At 38.5% G+C, this 21,534-nt stretch overlaps 1 protein-coding gene across 1 annotated transcript; it reads left to right on the top strand.

Annotated features, from left to right (window-relative positions):
* The first annotated feature begins 5,963 nt into the window (after positions 1-5,963).
* Positions 5,964-21,293, top strand: LOC120565143. Its single transcript, XM_039810574.1, has 4 exons — positions 5,964-6,091; positions 16,910-16,982; positions 18,354-18,466; positions 19,837-21,293. Exons 1-4 carry the CDS (start codon positions 5,964-5,966, stop codon positions 20,474-20,476), a joined length of 954 nt encoding a protein of 317 aa, XP_039666508.1. The 3' UTR covers positions 20,477-21,293.
* Positions 21,294-21,534: the final 241 nt, after the last annotated feature.

Below are 21,534 nucleotides of genomic sequence, written 5' to 3'. Positions count from 1 at the left end.
GTTCCATGTAACTGTTGTGAATCATGTTCTGTACTCATGGCAGTTTGGATGGAGACATTTTTAGGAGTCTCAGTGGTTTTAGGTTAGGAAGAATTTTCTACCCTATCCAAATAAAAAAACTAAACTGAAATATGATAGACTGCTGCAGAGTTTAAACAGCCACACAATGAAATGAGCAACTGTATGAAATTATTTCTAGTATAAACAAAACAACAAACATAAACAAGTTAACAGATTGAAAAAAGGGAAGAACTGAGATTTGGTGGACAGTGAAGTAGGCTGACTCCATTCAACCTAAACAGTTACTGTAACTCTGAGAATAAAAATAAACATATTCTACCCTGTTCCAAAAGGTCAAAGAGTAAAAATGTTGTTTATCAAATACTAATCATGTTAAATGTGGATGTTTAATGTGTATCAACCTCAGTATTTACATGAATCATGTCATTGTACTCAATACTTGTAATACTTGTGTAAAGCAAACTGAATCCTCTGATGTTGTGCTCTTTCTGATTAAAGCTTAGCTCAGCATCCACTCTGGTCTGTCTCTGGGTTATTTGGGAACTCCTGCATAACAATACTGTTATCTGATAAACTGTTTGATCAATGTAAGTTCAACATACTTTACTACCAGTACTACTTCATAGCTTATGAGCTCACATCTGAAGGGAGGAGAGCTGCTACAGCACAGAAACAGAAACAGGTGTAGATGATATAAAAAGATGATTTTGGAGGATGTAAGTTGTTTTGCAGTTGGACTGTGTTGCATTATACAGGGAGGTGTCGCTGTTGCACTATACAACATTACAGTAAACCATGCAACACTATGCTACTGTATAATACACCAAACAATACAATAGAATGACATCGGGGAGTGATCCAATTGGACATACGTGTGGAACCAAACCCAATCCATTAAGGGAAGAAGACACATAGGTCATTTGAAAAGTAAGTAAAGTGTATTTATAAAGCACCTTTCAAAACCATGGTTACATGCTGCTGTACAGAGTTGAATTAATTACCATAAATAAAAACTAGAAAAACTAGAAAATAAAATGGCAAACAGAAGTTAAACACTCAAACAATAAAAAAACCTCCAGGAGGCGTAAAGACGAGCCACACTACGTGACATCAGGGTATGGAGGAAGTGACGAGGTGTACCAAGGTACCAATGTGGTTACTGCAACATATAAAACCATTACAGCACCAAATGGAAACCAGTATACTGGACATGGAGAGGCCCCAAGTGTACAAACCCAGACAATCTCAATAATATCTCAGAAAAAATTGATAACAGGATGAATACTAGCTCACCCGGTAGAGTGTGTACCCCATGTAGGCTGAGTCTTTGGCAGCAGCTGGGGTTGGAATCCAACCCGCGGCCCTTTGCTGCATGTCGCCCCCCCTCTCTCTACCTTTTCCTGTCTTAAAAGCTGTCCTGTTGTGCCCGGGTAGCTCAGTTGGTAGAGCGTGCGCAAATACTCAGAGACTCAGGCCTTGACGCAGTGGCTACGGTTTCGGTTACGACCTGCTTCCCTTTGCTGCATGTCGTTCCTCCTCTGTCTCCCTCTTTCGTGTCTAAGCTGTCCTGTCCAATGAAGACCTAAAACACCAAAAAAGAAATCTTAAAAAAAGCTGTCCTGTCAATTAAAGGCCATAAAAAGTGTGGAAAATTATCTTAAAGAAAAGATTGATATGGTCGTTAACCACTCCACATGTGTTTTCTAAGGTATATGACAGCCAGGGTATTATTCCCATTCCTCAACATTAAATTAAAGAGAGTCTTAATAAGTTTGAAGCAACTAAAATTGGTCACAACAACATATTCCGTTGTTACTTCGCAAGTAGATAGATAGATAGATAGATAGATAGATAGATAGATAGATAAATAAATATATATATATATAAATACATAGATAGATAGATAGATAGATAGATAGATAGATAAATATATATATATAAATACATAGATAGATAGATAGATAGATAGATAGATAGATAGATGAATTTTTATTTATCCCAAAAATAGAAAATTACAAACACACAGCACACATACTGAATATACATGAAATAATAGGATGCAACATACATGAAATAACAAATATTTAAAATACAAGTTAGGAATAAAAATGTTCAACTACTTAAATAGTATTAATATAGATGTAAGTAAACCTATTGTGCAAGTTGTACTTAGTGCAGTTGTGATGTCTATGAGTCTTATCTAACACTCAGTGATGACGTGTTAATAAAGTTGTATTGTCTGGTAGGAATGATTTCTTGTAGCGGTACGTGCGACATCGAAGCTGTCGGAGCCTCTTAGAGAAGGTGCTCCTCTGTTGGACCAGTGTGGGGGGGTGGAGAGGGTGGTGGGGGTATCCGTGATAGATAACAGTTTGTTCAGTGACCTCCTCTCCACCACAGCTTCAAATGTCTCCTGTTTGCAGCCAATAGTGATGTTACCCGTGAACCCCCCCCTGCTTCGAGGCATGTATCGAAGACATGAACCAATTTGGACTGGAGCTTGGTATCGGAGCTCGATTCGTTTTGTGTAAATCACGTGACCAGTGACATCTGAAGCTTCGTTTCACACACACCCACGTGACTGCTTCGAAGTTGAATTCAAAGCTTTAAAGTTGTGCGACGCGGGGGCGTCTTTGTGGGTTGTTGCATTAGGAGAGAGAGTCAACAGAGTCAGGAGAGTCAGTGAATAGAGAGATTATTATAGCGATTATTATAGCGATTATTATAGTGAGTAGAGAGTTCATAGAAAGTGTATAGCCAGTAAAAAGTTTAAAGCAAGTCGAAAGTTCATAGCCTAGAAAGTTCATAGCGAGTAGAGAGTTCATAGTAGAGAGATGATTGCAAGTAAGTTTATAGCGAGTATTAAAGTGTATTTTGCTGAGGAGACAATGTTGCTCTAGGCTACGTACTCAATATAATTGTAAAAATTGTATTTTTTTTACAAACACAAGACACGTTCACAACCAAGGTCCCAAATAGGCTTAGTTATTTATGTCATTATTTATTTATGCATGAATTCATACTCAAAATGTATTCATCTTTGACTCAAAGACATTCATGGCTAATATCTGTGAAAACAGTTTGTGACACAATGCTATCCCTAACTTTCACCACCAGATGTCCTCGTAGAGTTCTGAACCTTCGAGTACTCAACCTTTTTTCGATACAGTTGGTTTGAAAGCTTCACGGGTTCAAAAAGCTTCAGTTCGCCATCACTAGCAGCCAAAAACGGAGCCAGCCTTCCTGATCAGTTTGTTCGTAGTCAGTGATCCAGGAGACTGTGGGTGCACCGACACCCATCAGCTGCAGCTTCCCACCTAGTAGCAGTGGCTGGATGGTATTGAATGCACTGGAGAAATCGAATAAATGTGATCGTCCACTCCCAGACGAGGCTGGTAGCCAAACTGTTGAGGGTCCAGAGAAGTTCTCACCTGTGGCCTCAGGTAGGCCAAGACCAGCCTCTCCAGCACCTCCATCACATGGGATGTGAGAGGAATCTGCACATTTTAGAGTGGCCTTTTATTGTGTCCAGCCTAAGGGACACCTGTGCAATAATCCTGCTGTCTAATCAGCATCTTGATATGCTACACCTGTGAGGTGGATGGATTATCTCGTGCTCACTAACACAGATTTAGACAGATTTGTGAACAATATTTGAGAGAGAAAAGCCTTTTGTGTATATAGAAAAAGTCTTAAATCTTTGAGTTCAGCTCATGAAAAATGGGGGCAAAAAAAAAAGTGTTGCGTTTATAATTTTGTTCAGTGTAGATAGATTTTTATTGATCTCACAAATGGAAAATTACAGTGTTACAGCAGCAAAATATCAGACACACAGCAAACATACAGAATATACATGAACTAATTGGATACAATATACATGAAATAATAAATAGGATAGAATACAAGAACAACTATATAAAATGTATACAAGTTAGGAATAAAGATGTTCAACTACTTAAATAATATTAATAAAGATGTAAGTAAACATATTGTGCAAGTTGCACTTAGTGCAGTTGTGATGTCTAAGAGTCTTATCTAACACTCAGTGATGAAGTGTTCAATGCAACTCCCAAAACACTTTTGTTTGCAGAGTAAAGTTGAAGTTGAAACTCAAACGGAACATGTTAGAGGGTGTTTCGAGGCCTCAGGCAAAACTGTAACTACAGTCTGCACACACTGTGCAGTGTACACACACTTTGTTCAAATGCTAACACGCTGCTGGCAAAACGGTTAATACAGTGACATGCTAATGACACAAACTTCAGAAGTTTTCTTTGGTTCAAACTAGTAATAACAAGCAAACCTTAAATATTACACATGCTATAGAGGTTTATGGTTACTGAAAAATCCAAGCAAACTAAAATGCAACACTACAAACCACACAAACAAATTGACTCAGCTTATTGGTCAGATGTGTCTGGGGGCGGGAGCAAGACGGTAAATAGAGGGAGAAGGTGCTGTGTTCTGGACTAGTGCTTATTTCTCACATCTCCATCCATTGATTCAACTGTCTAATGGGTAAAAACACTACAGTCTACAGAGCAGCAGTACAGTGGAATAATCTACCCACAAATCTGAAACGGAGGGTTTCATAAAACATGTTTAAGTGGTTACAAAATACCATGTAGCATTTACAACTTCAATTCTTTATTTTTTTTTTACTTTTTATGACCAAGAAAGAAAGTATGTTGACATAGCTACCCCGACCACCGGGCGCCTGCTATTATATGTCGATTGTATTCTCTGCACTTGTTGTCTAGTTGTTGTGCTGTTTTATCTTGTGGCGTGTTCAGTATTTCACTTTAGGACCCCAATGGAAATAAGCCTTCAGACTTTGTGTTTTTATAATCAGTGATGTTTAATGTCAGCCTATGTAATTACAGCTGGGCAGTGTTTTATGTCTTTAAATCATCAAACAGACAAACAAGCACAGGCTGAGTGAGGTTTAGAGCACATTGCTCTTCATCAGACTAAATACAAACTACAGTTAAAAGTCTAAATGAAAACATGAAAATATTTTCATAGGGTAAATTCATTTCATAAAGTTTTTACTGTGGTCAAAACATCCACCAGGACAACTTGTCACCGTTGAAATACATTGGAACTCCGTAATTGCGCAGCGGAAGAATCACTTTAGAGACTTCAAATGATCAGTGATGGATTTGTAGCCACTTTTATAAACAGGCCCGCGCAGTTCTGGGTGACAAAACTGTATTGGACAACATTTTGCTAATCATTTTCAAAGTTAAATTTACACACACACACACACACACACACACACACACACACACACACACACACACACACACACACACACACACACACACACACACACACACACACACACACACACACACACACACACAGTTGTAGTTTCCCTGTCTTCACTATGCCACTTTACAGAAAGCACACTAATATTATTATAGTAATATAATAGTATTATTATAGTTTGTAGTGTGTGACAGATGGTCAAGGATTATTAGTTTGCAGTTTGGTTGGGATCCTGTGTAGGAAATGTGTTGATGCACATTAGACTATTACATCAAAAAAGGAATAACATCTGTCAAACTAACTCTGGTAAAGGGTTGATTTTCTTTTAGAGAAAAATAATGAAGTATGTTTTTACTATTTTGTGAGTGAGCAGCATCTTTATATAAGTGTGTTTTCACGTCTGCCTTGTTCGAGTCCGACGTTTACCCCTTACAAAAAGATGTAATACATATTTTGAAAAGAGATTCAAAATTGATGAAAAAAATGGATAAAGTGCATAAAGTACACTGTGCCTAGACAGCTCTGTATGTGGTATGAGTCCAGGAGTTTAGGAGGGGAGGATAGAGTGTGTCTGCTGCAGTGTCACTGGAACTTCCTCATTTCTGACAAAATGCAAAAGAGGAAATCTTAATGTTCAAATAATGGCATGGTGCCACTTTGAAGGTCTGACAATGGTCTCAGACTCCTCTATAAAATGTCCCTTCCTTCTGACTGTCTTCACTGCAGCAACACCTTGTCTCCAGACACAGAGGACAACAGCTTCAGAGACCTCATCGAACATCTTTCTCCTCCAGAAAAGGTAAGTTACACCCCCAAGGAACACCACAGATTAGTGTTAAATGTATGGAATTTATATAAAAGATATTTCAGTGTAAAATGACAGTAAAGTTGTCTTGTACCGTATTGCATTGTTTTAACAGATATTTATAAATGTGCATATTGTAGCATAAAGCATGGTAAACAATATAATAATGGTTAAAGCAACTAAGCAACTTTGTACATGTTATATTGGGGGTTGTTTGGTTTGGGGGGCCATGACAACAATATTTCCTTTGAAGGGGAGCTGTGGTCGAATGAAGTGTGGCAGCTACTAACCTAAGATTATCTTTCAAAATAGACATTCATTAAAATTCAAATATTAAATGTTATGCTCTGAATAATAAGTGTGTAAGACTACACAAGGGAAAAAAATACTTTTCAATTTGCTTGATAAACCCTGAGACCCAACATTTTAATTTTGTCCTGGGTGTCTGAGGGACCCAATGCTCATGGCTGCTTATTTAACCTCCATAATATCATGGTAATAAATAATATAATAATAATAATAATAATAATAATTAATTTATATATTTATAATAACAATTTGCACTACCCTACCCCACCCATACTGTTCTATTTATTTATTTACAAATGTACATACTGTAATTATACCTATACATAGCCATATTCTACTGCTCTTCATACTATTCATCCTGCACATACACTTATTCTTACTATTCTTACTTACTTTTGCTTTTCTGTAAGCGTGCTGTGTCCATAACGTACGGTTTGTGACAAATTTCCTCTTGTGGAGGGTTTTCCCTGCTATTATAAGGTTTAGGTGCAGCACAAGAGCTGTTTCGGGCAGCACCTAATGAATGTAACTAAAATACTTTTCTCAGCTCTAATGACTGTAGTTGGACTTTCATGATCTGCTCTAGCTTTTCAAACATATTAAGACACAGATATGGTGATAATAACAGTTCAAAATGATGTGAAAAAGAGACACAAAACTACCACAAAGGGACACAAATCGACTGCAAAGAGATGCAAAAACACACATAAAAACAGAAAACATGAGGACATTTTTTTTACCTTGAAAAATGTAACATTTTCTTTTGGAAGGACTCATAACCCCCCCAAATAAACGCACCTAAGTCTTCCACAAACTGAGGGAAATCACTGCCCTGGTGGACAATAAAGTCAATACGATTTACTAAAAAGATCATTACTGTAACTTCCACATGATGGGAATAAATCTATCTCTTTTGTGTTTTTTCTGCTGTAGTTTTTAGACTGACAAACCCTTTGAGCAACAATACTGAAGGTGAGCAATGTTCTTCTCTCAGAAAACTTATGAGCAAGCACAACATAAACTGGCAGAAATGTGAAGATGTATAAAGAACATATATATTTATTGCATTGTGTATCTCTAGATACTCTAGATGACTGCTCTCTGTTGAACTGTGGCTTTTCTGTTTCATAATTGTTAATAATTAATATTCAGATAGAAGTGAAGTATGTTATCATAGCATGTTAACAGGCAGGCAGGTTTGGGTGTTATCATTCACTCTGACCAAACCGCTTCTTAGACAGCAAGGCATTTATGTTTTTCAGGTAAACATTTATTTAATTAAAAATGGCTACATTTGGTTTAAGAGTTAAAGTCTTACCTGCATAAAACCAGTGTTCTAAAAGCATTTCAGTGACTTCATTTCAACATGTTTATTTCAAAGTTAACATTCTCATTTCATAGCATGTGCTATAAGGTCAAGTTAGATTTTTATTAAATTAAAGGGTGCATGAAGAAGTGTCCGGGGGGCGCTAGTGCGCATTGCGAAGGATGTAGACGTGTTTAGTCAGTGCTCCTCTCCACTACTTACAAAATCATCTTTATACCACGTCCTTTTTTGCCCATAGACGTAAGTGTGTGTACATACCTCCCTAAGAACTTGATCAAATTTGAAGTCCAAAATGCCGAGGCCGAACGTCTCCAGCAAAGCCAAATCCGCCTGCGGCCAGGCTACCGGAGCTGGAGCTAGCACCATCGGTTGCTGCAACCCTGCTAACGATTCTCCCACCAGGCTGGACATGCCTCCAGATAAAACTTATGATATGTGTAAGGAGCTGTGCAAAGAGGTGTCAGAGTCAGTCCTGTGCTGCATTAATTAACGTTTCGATGCCAGTGAGGCTCAGTTTCAGTCACTCGCAGCTTCGCAGGCCGAACTGCAAGCCCGTGTGGCTAACCAGGAACAAGCTACTGGCGACCTTGACATCCGCATATTCATACCAAGGGGCTTGACCTGGAGGCCAGCTCTCGGAGGCACAACATCAAAATTGTGGGGATGCAAGAGGGTGAGGAGGAAGGTAGACCCGCTGAATTTGTCTCCAGACTGTTCCCCGAACTGCTCGGTGCCGCACATTTTCCGCATCCGGTCAAAATCGACCGGGCGCACTGCTCCCTCCAGCCGAAGCCGGCTGTCTCTGGAAAAGAATAATGTACGAGAGGGCGAGTAGATCCATACACTGACATTTTTCATTTAACTCACGGTTGCGCCGGGGTGAGGCAACTTTGTTCAAAGCAGCTTATAGCTCGGGGGCCCTTCGGCATTTTGTTTTATATACACTATATTACAATGGCCCACTTTGAACTGCTGCCATGTTCACACAGCCTGAGGTGCTGATACTGCTCATATTTCCACTGCTTTGATTGCTTTGTATCACGGTATCATATAGATTATATTACTACAACGTCGCGGAGGGGAGATGAATTCAATCCAAACTTAGACAGGTTCTGTATCATATAGCCCAACAGAAATTAATGATGCATTCAAACAGTTTTACACACATTTGTACACACCAGAACCACCAGAAAATCTGAGTAACATTGATGAATTTTTGTCCAGGATTGAACTGCCCAAACTAGGCCAGGGAGACCAAAATATTCTTGACCTGCCCTTTACACAAAAAGAAATTGAAAAAAAGCTGGGCTCACTACAAGCAAACAAATCTCCAGGAGAAGATGGGTTTCCTCCAGAATTTTACAGGGAATTTAAGGATTTACTCCTCCCACTTCTCATGGATGTCATCAACTTGGCTTCTAAGACTCGAACACTCCCTGACACTGATAAAGCCTTTGATAGGCTACAGTGGCCATATTTATTTAAAGCGTTGGCCATGTTTGGGTGCGTCCCATTGTTTATTAGCTGTGTTCAAACTCTATACCATAAACCCCAGGCAAAAATCAGCACCAATTAACAGATTTCATCTACATTCCCCTTAAGCAGATCAAGTCGACAGGGATGCCCTATGTCTCCAGCACTTTTTGTCTTGGCAATTGAGCCTTTAGCTGAAGCAATTAGACAAGATTCTAATATAAAGGGCTTTCAGGTGGGTCAGACAGTTGATGAAGTTAATCTTCTGGCAGACGACATTATTTTGTACTTAAAAGACCCTAGTAACTCTCTTTCCAAATTACAAACAGTACTAAATACGTATAGTAGTATTTCAGGCTATAAGGTGAATTTGGAAAAAAGTGAAGTTATCCCATTGACAAATTTTGATCACTCCAAACTCCAGCGTACAAGTTCATTTAGATGGCCTATGGATGGTATAAAATACCTTGGGATATTTGTAGACAACAACCTCAAAAAGCTGTACAAATTGAATTACCTCCCGCTGCTCAGCAAGATTGAGGATGATTTACGTAGATGGATGGGCTTTCCTCTCCCCTTGATTGGCAGAGTTAATTGTATAAAATGAATGTACAACCAAGATTGCAGTATTTGTTTCAATCCCTGCCCATTCCACTACTGCAATCCTTCTTCAAAGCTCTCAATAGATATGTTAGACAATTTTTATGGAATTGTAAAGTACCCCGGATATCCATGGGAAAGCTAACATGGGACTATGGCTCAGGGGGACTTCGATTACCAAACTTTAAAAACTACTACTTGGCAGCTCAAATGAGGTTCATCTCATCCCTTTTTCAGGGCAGTGACGCCCCCTTCTTGCACACAAATCGGACTGCACCCCCTGAAAGAAAAGGTCTGCAGTGACTTCATCTATAAGCATAATTCTGGAACTGTACACAACAGGACAGACAACCCTATATTGAGGCATCTGATAAAAATTTGGTATGAGGTTCACAAAAGGCTTGGACTGAAGGTGGGACTGTCACCTAAAACGCCTTTAAAGCAAAATGAACTTATACCCATGACTCTTGATAATAAGATTCTGGACATATGGCATCATAGGGGAATCCAACACTTGGAGAATTGCTTCGACAAAGGACTTCTCATGTCATTTGAGCACCTGGAGAGGAAATATAACTTGTCCAATCAAACCTTCTACTGTTATCTCCAACTAAGATCTTTTCTGAGAGTTAATTTGGGTCCTGAAAGGACTAAGCCTGTCATGAATGTTGTTGAAAGACTTCTTCACCATGGGAACACAGATACATTTATTTCCAAAATGAATGTTGTTGTTGAACGAGGGCCCAAAACCAGGGGTGCATAAGTCTAGAATGAAATGGGAGTCAGATCTCTGTGTTACAATTGAGGAACAGTTTTGGACAGAATTATGTCAAAACAGCTTTTCAACTATTATCAATGCCCGGTATAGATTGATTAACTATAATATTCTACATCAATTATACCTTACCCCTGAAAAATTCCATTCATTCAAATCTAACCTGTCAGAAATGTGCTTCAGATGTGATACTGAAGTTGGGTCCTTTTTGCACTGTACCTGGCTGTGTATGAAAGTTGGGCCTTTTTGGCATGATATCAGCTCCACTTTAACCAGGATCACAGGAGTTGATGTTCCTGTGGACCCACAACTCAAATTCATTGAAATTGCTCTATGTGTGGTTAAGAAGTGCATTGCCGTGTCATGGAAATCTGGCTTCCCTCTTCTTATTGACTGATGGACTGTTGAGATGAATAGCTGCATTCCCCTGGAAAAAAATCACTTATTGTCTCAGGAAATGATATGACACCTTTTTGAAAATTTGGCAGCCATATTTAGACCATATCAGTACATCTCTTACTCCAAGTACTTAATGTAGTCGTTTGTACTGACCTTACACAATAACCTTTTTTTTTGTTTTGTTTTTTTAGATGGGGGGTGTTACATGGTACGGGGGTCTATCCTCCACGCTTTGCCCTTTGTTATGTCGCTAACTGTTGGTGTACTGACATGTTTGTATGTGTTACATATATAAAACTGAAAATAAAATATTTTAAAAAAAAGTGTCCATGTACAGTAGGAAAACTTTTTCACTTTCATGTTCATAACTATTAATAACCTGTTGTGTGTGCAGATGGCTGGCCTGTGTTGGATGGCTGTGGTGCTGGCCTTCAGCCTGTCTGTTGGAAACACTGAGGCTATGGATCCGAAGATGGTCGAAGCAATTTTAAAATACATCTTGGCCCCGGACAAGTGAGTCAAATTTGTTTTGCTAGTTGTTGGAAACACAAAAAAATTCAGTATTGTTTTAAAAAAAAGAGTTATTGATGAATAAAGTTGATGTAAGTCACCACAAGGTTTCAATCAACAACAACAGATGAAGACTGAAATCTGTTTTAATAGTCATAACATTAACTCAGATATTGAAATCTATGTTCCGTGGGAGGGGCAGTTTATGTTTATGAATCATTTCAACATTTGAGTGATTGCATTATGGAAGAGGTTCCAGCTATAATTAATGTTGTATAAACTAAAATGCAGCCTTAAATGCAATAACTCATCAATCAATCCTTGTGCCATGTATATACTTCATAAGTCAGTTAATTTGAAAATAAAGAATTTCAAAGAAAGATAAGTATTTTTATTTGAGGAATATTATTATTGCTTGTTTATTAACTGGCCTCCTGTCATTTTGCAAAGATGGCCCCCGGGCAAAGTGAATTGAGTATCTCTGCTGCTGTAGACTCTTAGGGACCTATCTTGCAAGTGGTGCGTTGTAGTGCTAAGCCCGACCCAAGTGTCTTTGCTAGTTTAAGACTGACGCAGTTGTCAATTTCCTGTCCAGCGACCACGTCGTTTAAAGGTGTGTTCAGGTGCATTCTGGGAGTATTGCTATCTTGAGGCAGCCAGAAGTGATCGAGCCATTGACCAACAAAAACCTGGTCTAAAGTCAATAACGCAGCATTTCATTGTTATTTTAACAGCACATTAGTAAAATGTGCCTAGCTTTGTGCACAGCGCACGCACATGCAAAAGATAAAAAATAATAAGCAAATCCTCCATCATAATAGCAATGTACTCTGGCAAAAGGTAACACTTTGTGTCGGTTTTCTTTGACAGGTTCTTCATAGCAAACAATCAATTCAGTTTGGCTGTAAACATCCCAAAGATCCAGAACCTGAAGGAGCTTCAGGACATCTTCAAAGCTGACATTGCTACCACTGTGATAAGCAGGGTTAAAAACGGGCAAGTGTATACAAGTAACAATATGGTTGAAGCAATACCTCTAGACGGATTTACAAACGATGGAAAGCCATATACTGAGCATGCAGAGGCACGAGTACTGGACTACATAAAACCTTTAGCTGACAGTAGTGAGGGTAAAAGTCTGGTCTTCTATTCTTACCTTTCTCCATGTGGCACCAAGTGTACAAACCCAAACCATCCCTATAATATCTTAAAAAAGATTAATAACATTCACAATGACAGATGGGTAGACAGTGCCTTTGTGTTTTCCAAAGTATTTGATGGGTACACAGATCAAAATGGCATATTTATTCCCATTCCCAAAGATGAACTTAAAAACACCCTTATAAATCTTGGAGCAACTAAATTTGGTAGCGACAACATATTCCGTTGTCTCCCAGGGAATAGACAATGCATCAAGTGCTTCGACAACAATGGAATTTTTTTAGATGATTGTCTTAAAAACTAGACATACATGTGTAAAACCCAACAGGGGCTGTGGTAGAGTTGCCATGGAGTAGAGGAGTTCTGGGCTCTACTGGTTTAGGCCCAACTGATGGGAAACAAACACAAACACAACTGGATCCTACTGAAATTACATTTAAAGAAATTGATTGATTGATTTATGCCTAATGATCAGCTTCCACCTTTAAAGTGACACAATGCGGACCCAAACACATGTCAGAAGTTTTCTTTGGTCCACTCATTAACCAGCATTTTACTGCACACGAGGGGTTTAAGTGATTGTTTAGCTTAAACCTACATTGTGTAATTTTTTGAGTTGATTTTTAGCAAAAAAAGCTTTGTTCTTTCACAAATATGTGCTCATTAATGTGTAATTACTTCCACCAACTAATCAAAGTATTCTCGTAAGCGTAGAATGTGCCATTCAGAATCATTCAGAATACATATGAGCAACTCGCTCGAATGACGGCCGCCACGTTGCACCTCCATCTTTAAAATACATTAGCCAAAGAGGGACATACCTCCATCTTTAAAATACATTAGCCAAAGAGGGACATACCTCCATCTTTAAAATACATTAGCCAAAGAGGGACATACCTCCATCTTTAAAATACATTAACCAAAGAGGGACATACCTCCATCTTTAAAATACATTAGTCAAAGAGGGACATACCTCCATCTTTAAAATACATTAGTCAAAGAGGGACATACCTCCATCTTTAAAATACATTAACCAAAGAGGGACATACCTCCATCTTTAAAATACATTAACCAAAGAGGGACATACCTCCATCTTTAAAATACATTAGTCAAAGAGGGACATACCTCCATCTTTAAAATACATTAGCCAAAGAGGGACATACCTCCATCTTTAAAATACATTAGCCAAAGAGGGACATACCTCCATCTTTCGCCCTCTTACACTCAGTGGAACCGTGATGAATGCCAGGGAGAGATTACTCGCCAGGGAAGCAAAAAAGAGAATTAAAACGACAACGCGACAGGCAAAGCAACAAGATCAAAGTTAATATTGGAGTGGCTAGAACAGCTGCGTGTAAATGATGGAGATATTAAGAGATCATTCAGGTTCGGCCACCGTAGAAGTTAAAACATGCTCGGAATGGGAGGAGCTAGAAAGTAATATTCAGTTGGTTGTCATATACAATTTCAGCGCTAGACGGGAGAAATTCTTACACAATGTAGCTTTAAAACTGACTGATTTTGGGGTTGTTCCATTTAACTGTGAATTACCAAATGCCTGCTCTTAATGGTTGAGTCTTTTTAAATCAAGTCTGTAAAGTGTCCTGATATAACTACTGTTATAATTTATGTGTCCTTCACTGACTCTCAGTGGTTTTAGGTTAGGAGGAATTTTCTGTCCTATCCAAATAAAAAACTAAACTAACTGAAATACAGTAGACTGCTGCAGAGTTTAAACAGCCAGACAATTAATTATGTTTAAGTGTATTATAATTATTGCCGATATAAACCATATTGAAAAAGAGATTTGAGATTTTGAACTGAGATTTGGTGAAAAACTAGGCTGACTCCATTCAACCTAAACAGTGACTGTAACACTGAGAATAAAACTAAATATAAAAAATATAAAAATGTTGTTTATCAAATACTAATAATATTAAATGTTTAATGTGTATCAACCTCAGTATTAATAATTTTTGGTGTTTGGGGTGAGGATTGGGGTTGATCCACTCATGAAGCAGCTGTTTTTTTTGTCTTTTTTGATGTGCACAAATAAGTGACAGGTACCATAAGATTTTTTCTTCTTCCTGTTCCTTTTTTTTCATTCATGCATGTTATGAATGAATGAATGAATAAATAAATACATATGAGTATTTACAGGAATCATGTCATTGTACTCAATACTTGTGTAAAGCAAACTGAATCCTCTGATGTTGTGCTCTTTCTGATTAAAGCTTAGCTCAGCATCCACTCTGGTCTGTCTCTGGGTTATTTGGGAACTCCTGCATAACAATACTGTTATCTGATAAACTGTTTGATCAATGTAAGTTCAACATACTTTACTAACAGTACTACTTCATAGCTTATGAGCTCATATCTTGCATTATACAGGGAGGTGTCTCTGTTGCTCTATACAACATTACAGTAAACCATGCAACACTATGCTACTGTATAATACACCAAACAATACAATAGAATGACATCGGGGGGTGATCCAATTGGACATACGTGTGGAACCAAACCCAATCCATTAAGGGAAGAAGACACATAGGTCATTTGAAAAAATATTGGGTTATAAAGTAAGTAAGTAAACTGTATTTATAAAGCACCTTTCAAAACTATGGTTACACGCTGCTGTACAGAGCAACATTAATTAACATTAATAAAAACTAGAAGCACCAAATGGAAACCAGTATGCTGGACATGCAGAGGCCTGTGTGCTGGACAATATAAAACTTTTAGCAGACTGTAGTGAGGGTAAAATTCTGGTCCTCTATTCTGACCCTTCTCCATGTGGTGCCAAGTGTACAAACCCAGACAATCTCAATAATATCTCAGAAAAGATTGATAACGGGGAGAATACTACAGTAGCTCACTCAGTAGAGCGTGCGTACCATGTAGGCTGAGTCTTTGGCAGCAGCTGGGGTTGGAATCCAACCCGCGGCCCTTTGCTGCATGTCGCTGGTAGGCAAACTGTAGAGGGTCCAGAGAAGATCTCACCTGTGGCCTCAGGTAGGCCAAGACCAGCCTCTCCAGCACCTTCATCACATGGGACGTGAGAGCCACTGGGCGGTAGTCCTTGAGGGCAGATGGAGTCAACTTTTTGGGGACCGGGACAAGGCAGGACGTCTTCCACAGCAGCGGAACTCTCTGCAGGCTCAGGCTCATGCATCGAGTGCTACAACAATGGAACACTTTCAGATGAGTGTGTTAATAACTAGACATGAATGTGTCTAAACCACAACATGGGCTGTGGTAGAGTTGCCATGGAGTAGAGGAGGTCTGGGGACCACAGTGATTCAGGTCCAACTGATGGGAACCCGAATACAACTAGATCCTACTTAATAAAGACAGCTGAAGACATGAAAGGGGAGAGAGATTGGAGGAATGACAGGTAGCCACTTTTATAAACAGGCCCACGCAGTTCTGGGTGACAAAATGCATTGGACAACATTTTGCTAATCATTTTCAAAGTTAAATTCACACAAGCTGATGACAGGAGTACAGATGCATGCACACACACACACGCACGCACGCACACACACACAAGCTGATGACAGAAGTACAGATGCACACACCACACACACACACACACACACACACACACACACACACACACACACACACACACACACACACACACACACACACACACACACACACACACACACACACACACACATCCACAAAGCAGAAGTCTTCATCTCTTGATGACCTCAATCAGCTCAGCGTGGGATCACTGCTACAGTTGGTTCCCACTGATAGAGTGTGTGTTTGTTGCCTGTTACACAAAGACATATCCTCTTTGATATCATTTTACTCTTTTTATTCACTTATTTTATATGAAACTTTTGAACACTTATACTTAAAATGTATGTATGATGTTGTATATCTACATTTTACCTTTGGTATGTCCTTTGGTGTGTTTTTTTTTATAAACCATTGCAGGTTTTCACCTGTTTGAATAAAATTTAAAAATCAATGAATAAATTCATTACAAGAATTCACTAACACCAGCATTTAGAACATTCCTGTTTATTTGGGTTGATTTAGTTTTACTGAACAGTTTTACTTGTCATTTATTTCTATTTCTTCTAAATGTATTCTGCAGTGTCACTGTAACTTCCTCATTTCTGAGAAAATGTAAAAGAGGAAATCTTAATACTGAAAATAATGGCATGGTGCCACTTTGAGGGTCTGATGATGGTCTCAGACTCCTCTATAAAATGTCCCTTCCTTCTGACTGTCTTCACTGCAGCAACACCTTGTCTCCAGACACAGAGGACGACAGCTTCAGAGACCTCATCGAACATCTTTCTCCTCCAGAAAAGGTAAGTTACACCACCAAGGAACACCACAGATTAGTGTTAAATGTATGGAATTTGTATACGAGATATTTCAGTGTAAAATGACAGTAAAGTTGTCTTGTACCGTATTGCATCGTTTTAACATATTTTTAAATGTGCATATTGTAGCATAAAGCATGGTGAACAATATAATCATTGTTAAAGTAACTAAGCATCTTTGTACATGTTATATTGGGGGTTGGTTGGTTTGGGGGGCCATGAGAAAAATATTTCCTTTGAAGGGGAGCTGTGGTTGAAAGAAGTTTGGGAACTGACCTTTATATAACAAATATGCTAAGTTGCAAAGGCTCATAACAGAAACTGTTATATTTTACCTGAGTCGACGGCTACAAGGCTCAATATCCATAAGTGCAACACAATCCACCAGTAAGGTACTATTTTACTATTGTAAATAGTACAAGGTATCGATCTAAGCTGTTGAACAGACAGAAAACTAACTACAGGAAGGTGACATCTTCACTGTCCCCTCCTAATTGCAGATAAAAGTTGAGACTAATCGTAAATGTATCTGAAAGTAAGTTTCTTGGAGACTTTGATGCCGAGACCAACCAGCCATCCACCTTACTACCGGCTCTCTACCATGAGGCAATACAAATGTTTATTGCCAGTTTATTGTAAAATGCGGAGCCAGGACTTTAGATAACCATTAATTCTATAGTAGGTAAAATTATTCTAATAGTGTCTGCAGTCTACACATGCTTAACAAAAGGTCAGATATTTATTCACCTACATGTTTAGAAAAATACACTAAGGTGGGAAATATATGGTGAAAGCTCTCTAAATACTGTTGGTGTATTAGAAAATAAATTAATCATTTATTCATTGATTGTCTTTATCACATTTGTATTTGTAAGATTAATATTATGGGTTATCATGTTGGTATCGGCCACAACAAACGGATAGTTATCGGCAATTTTTATCGGCCCGAAAATACCATTTTGGTCCACCTCTAGATGTTATGGTCTCTGTTTAACTGTAGCTTTTTTTGTTCTTTCATGATATGTAATAATTAATGTTAGATAGACCAAAGTAAATTATTATAGCATGTTACGCAGCAGGCAGGCTTTGGTGTTATCATTAACTCAGTAAGCGAGGTTTTTATGTTTTGCAGGTTAAAAAAATCTAAGTCTACGTCTTGCAAACAACCAGTGGTTCATTTCAGTGACTTTATTTCAACGTGTTAATTTCAAAGATAACGTCCTCATTTTTATTTCTTAACGTGTATTTATTTAAAAACAGAAACTTATCAAGTATGACAATATAGAGAGAAATGTTTTCCCTTTACATTTCCTCCCTTTCATATTTAAAACTATCACTAACTTGTTGTGTGTGCAGATGGCTGGCCTGTGTTGGATGGCTGTGGTGCTGGCCTTCAGCCTGTCTGCTGGAAACACTGAGGCTATGAATCAGAATAGGCTCGAAACAATTGTAAAATACATCATGGAAATGTGAGTCAAATTTTTTTTTGCTAGCTGTTGGAAGTACAGAAGAGTTCAGAATTGTTTAAAAAAAAGAGTTATTGATGAATAAAGTTGATGTAAGTCACCACAAGGTTTCAATCAACAACAACAGATGAAGACTGAAATCTGTTTTAATAGTAATAACATGAACTCAGATATTGAAATCTATGTTCCGTGGGAGGGGAAGTTTATGTTTATGAATCATTTCAACATTTGAGTGATTGCATTATGGAAGAGGTTCCAGCTATAATTAATGGTGTATAAACTAATACTAAAAAGATAAGTAACAGGCCTTTTAGTTTTTATTATTTTTATTTGAGGAATATTATTATTGTTTGTTTATTAACTGGCCCCTGGCCTCCTGTCATTTAGCAAAGATGGCCCCCGGGAAAAGTGACTTCAGTATCTCTGCTGCTGTAGACTCTGAGGGTCCTATCTAGCACCCGGCGCGTCGCAGCTCAAAGCCCGACCCAGGTGTCTTTGCTAGTTTAAGACCGACCCAGTTGTCAGTTTCCCGTCCAGCGCCCACGTCGTTTAAATAGCAAATGCACCTACACCCATCTGGTCTTACAGGGAGGTGTGTACAGGTGCATTCTGGGCGTGCTGGTCTTACAGGGAGGTGTGTTCAGGTGCATTCTGGGCGTGCTGGTCTTACAGGGAGGTGTGTACAGGTGCATTCTGGGAGTATTACTATCATGAGGCAGCGGGAAGTGATCGAGCCATTGACCAACAAAAACCTGGTCTAAAGTCAATAACGCAGCATTTCATTGTTATTTTAACAGCGCATTAGTAAAATGTGCCTATGTGTGCACGCTACACACACAGGGACGCACAGCAGCACACACACATGCAGAAGATTAAAAATAAAAAGCAAATCCTCCATCATAACAGCAATGCTCCAAGGTCCAAACGCGCCTGGCTTTTAAAGGGAATGGGAGATGATCTCTGATTGGTTTATTGCATGCTACGCCCAAAACACACCTCTGATTAATTAACACACTAAGTACAACCCTTTAGGACCATGCGCCTTTGTACACACTCTAAACACACCTGCGCCAGTCGCTTCACACCGGGCTCTTAGATCGTTAAAATAGGACCCTTTGTGTTGTTTTATCTACAGTCTGCTGACCTTTTAGTGAAGTCTCCACTATCTTTGGTTCTATATCTCCTTGGCTGCTTGAGTGATGGAGAGGTTACTATTCATGGTTCTATATCTCTCAAATCAACCTCATCCATTAATCCATCTAATTATTTATTCATCTACTATCAATATATATATCCATCTCCATGCATCAAACTTTGTATCTGTACTTATACCCTGGCAAAAGGTAACACTTTGTGTCGATTTTCTTTGACAGGTACTCAGTATGCAATAAAGGAAACACACTACAGTTCAGTTTGGCTGTAAACATCCCAGAGAACCAGTACCTGAATCTTCAGGAACTCTTCAAAGATGACGTTGCTGACAATGTGAAACGCTTGCTTAAAAAAGGGAAAGTGTACACAAGTAACAATATGGTTGCAGCAATGCCTATGAAAAAAAAAGATGAGCATGCAGAGGCACGAGTACTGGCCAACATACAACCTTTACCTGACAGTAGTGCGGGTAAAAGTCTGGTCTTCTATTCTTACCTTTCTCCATGTGTCACAAAGTGTGCAAACCCAAAACATGATGATAACATCTTAAAAGATATTAATGAGAAGATTCCAAAAGACAAATGGGCAGAACGTGTTTTTGTGTTTTCCACAATATTCAAAAAGTACACAGATCAAAATGGCAAAGAGCAAGAATTTTCTGAAAATGAAATTAGAGACGCCCTTAAGGAACTTGGAGGAACTACATTAGATTACAACATATTCCGTTGTGACTACTCATACAACGCTCAAGCATCAGACCATTCAGGTCCATTCCAATGCATCAAGTGCTTCAGCAATGGAGCTCCAGAACCTGTTGATGAACATTGTGTTCAAAAAGAATTCAAACAAAAAAAAAACTAGACATAAATGTGTAAAACCCAACAGGGGCTGTGGTAGAGTTGCCATGGAGTAGAGGAGTTCTGGGCTCTACTGTTTTAGGCCCAACTGATGGAAAACAAACACAAACACAACTGGTTCCTACTGAAATTACTTTTAAAGAAATGGATTGATTTATGCCTAACGATGCGCTTTCTCCTTTAAACTACAGTACAAGCTTAATAAAGTAACACGCTGGGGACACAAACACATGTCAGAAGTTTGCTTTGGTCCAATCATTAACCAGCATTTTCCTGCACACGAGGTTTTAAGTGATTGTTTACCTTAACACGGACTGATTTTGGGGTTGTTCCATTTAACTGTTGTGAATTACCAAATGCCTGCTCTTAATGGTTGAGTCTCCTTAAATCAGAGTGTGGTCTAGACTTACTCTGTCTGTAAAGTGTCCTGAGATAACTACTGTTATAATTAATAAGAATCATATCCTTCACTGACTGTCAGTGATTTTAGGTTAGTAGGAATTTTCTGCCCTATCCAAATAAAAAACTAAACTTACTGAAATATGGTAGACTGCTGCGGAGTTTAAACAGCCAGACAATTAAATGTTTAAGTGTATTATAATTATTGCCAATATAAACTAAACAATACATAAACATATTCTACGATATTTCAAAAAGTCAAAGAGTTGTTTATCAAATACTAATCATGTTAAATGTGGATGTTTAATGTGTATCAACCTCAGTATTTACATGAATCATGTCATTGTACTCAATACTTGTGTAAAGCAAACTGAATCCTCTGATGTTGTGCTCTTTCTGATTAAAGCTTAGCTCAGCATCCACTCTGGTCTGTCTCTGGGTTATTTGGGAACTCCTGCATAACAATACTGTTATCTGATAAACTGTTTGATCAATGTAAGTTCAACATACTTTACTACCAGTACTACTTCATAGCTTATGAGCTCACATTTAAAGGGAGGAGAGCTGCTACAGCACAAAAACAGAAACAGGTGTAGATGATATAAAAAGATGATTTTGGAGGATATAAGTTGTTTTGCTGTTGGACTGTGTTGCATTATACAG

This window comes from Perca fluviatilis, chromosome 1 (assembly GCF_010015445.1).
Source record: "Perca fluviatilis chromosome 1, GENO_Pfluv_1.0, whole genome shotgun sequence".
NCBI lineage: Eukaryota > Metazoa > Chordata > Actinopteri > Perciformes > Percidae > Perca > Perca fluviatilis.
Note: the sequence above shows the minus strand (reverse complement) of the source record. Positions and strands in the feature narration are given on the sequence as shown.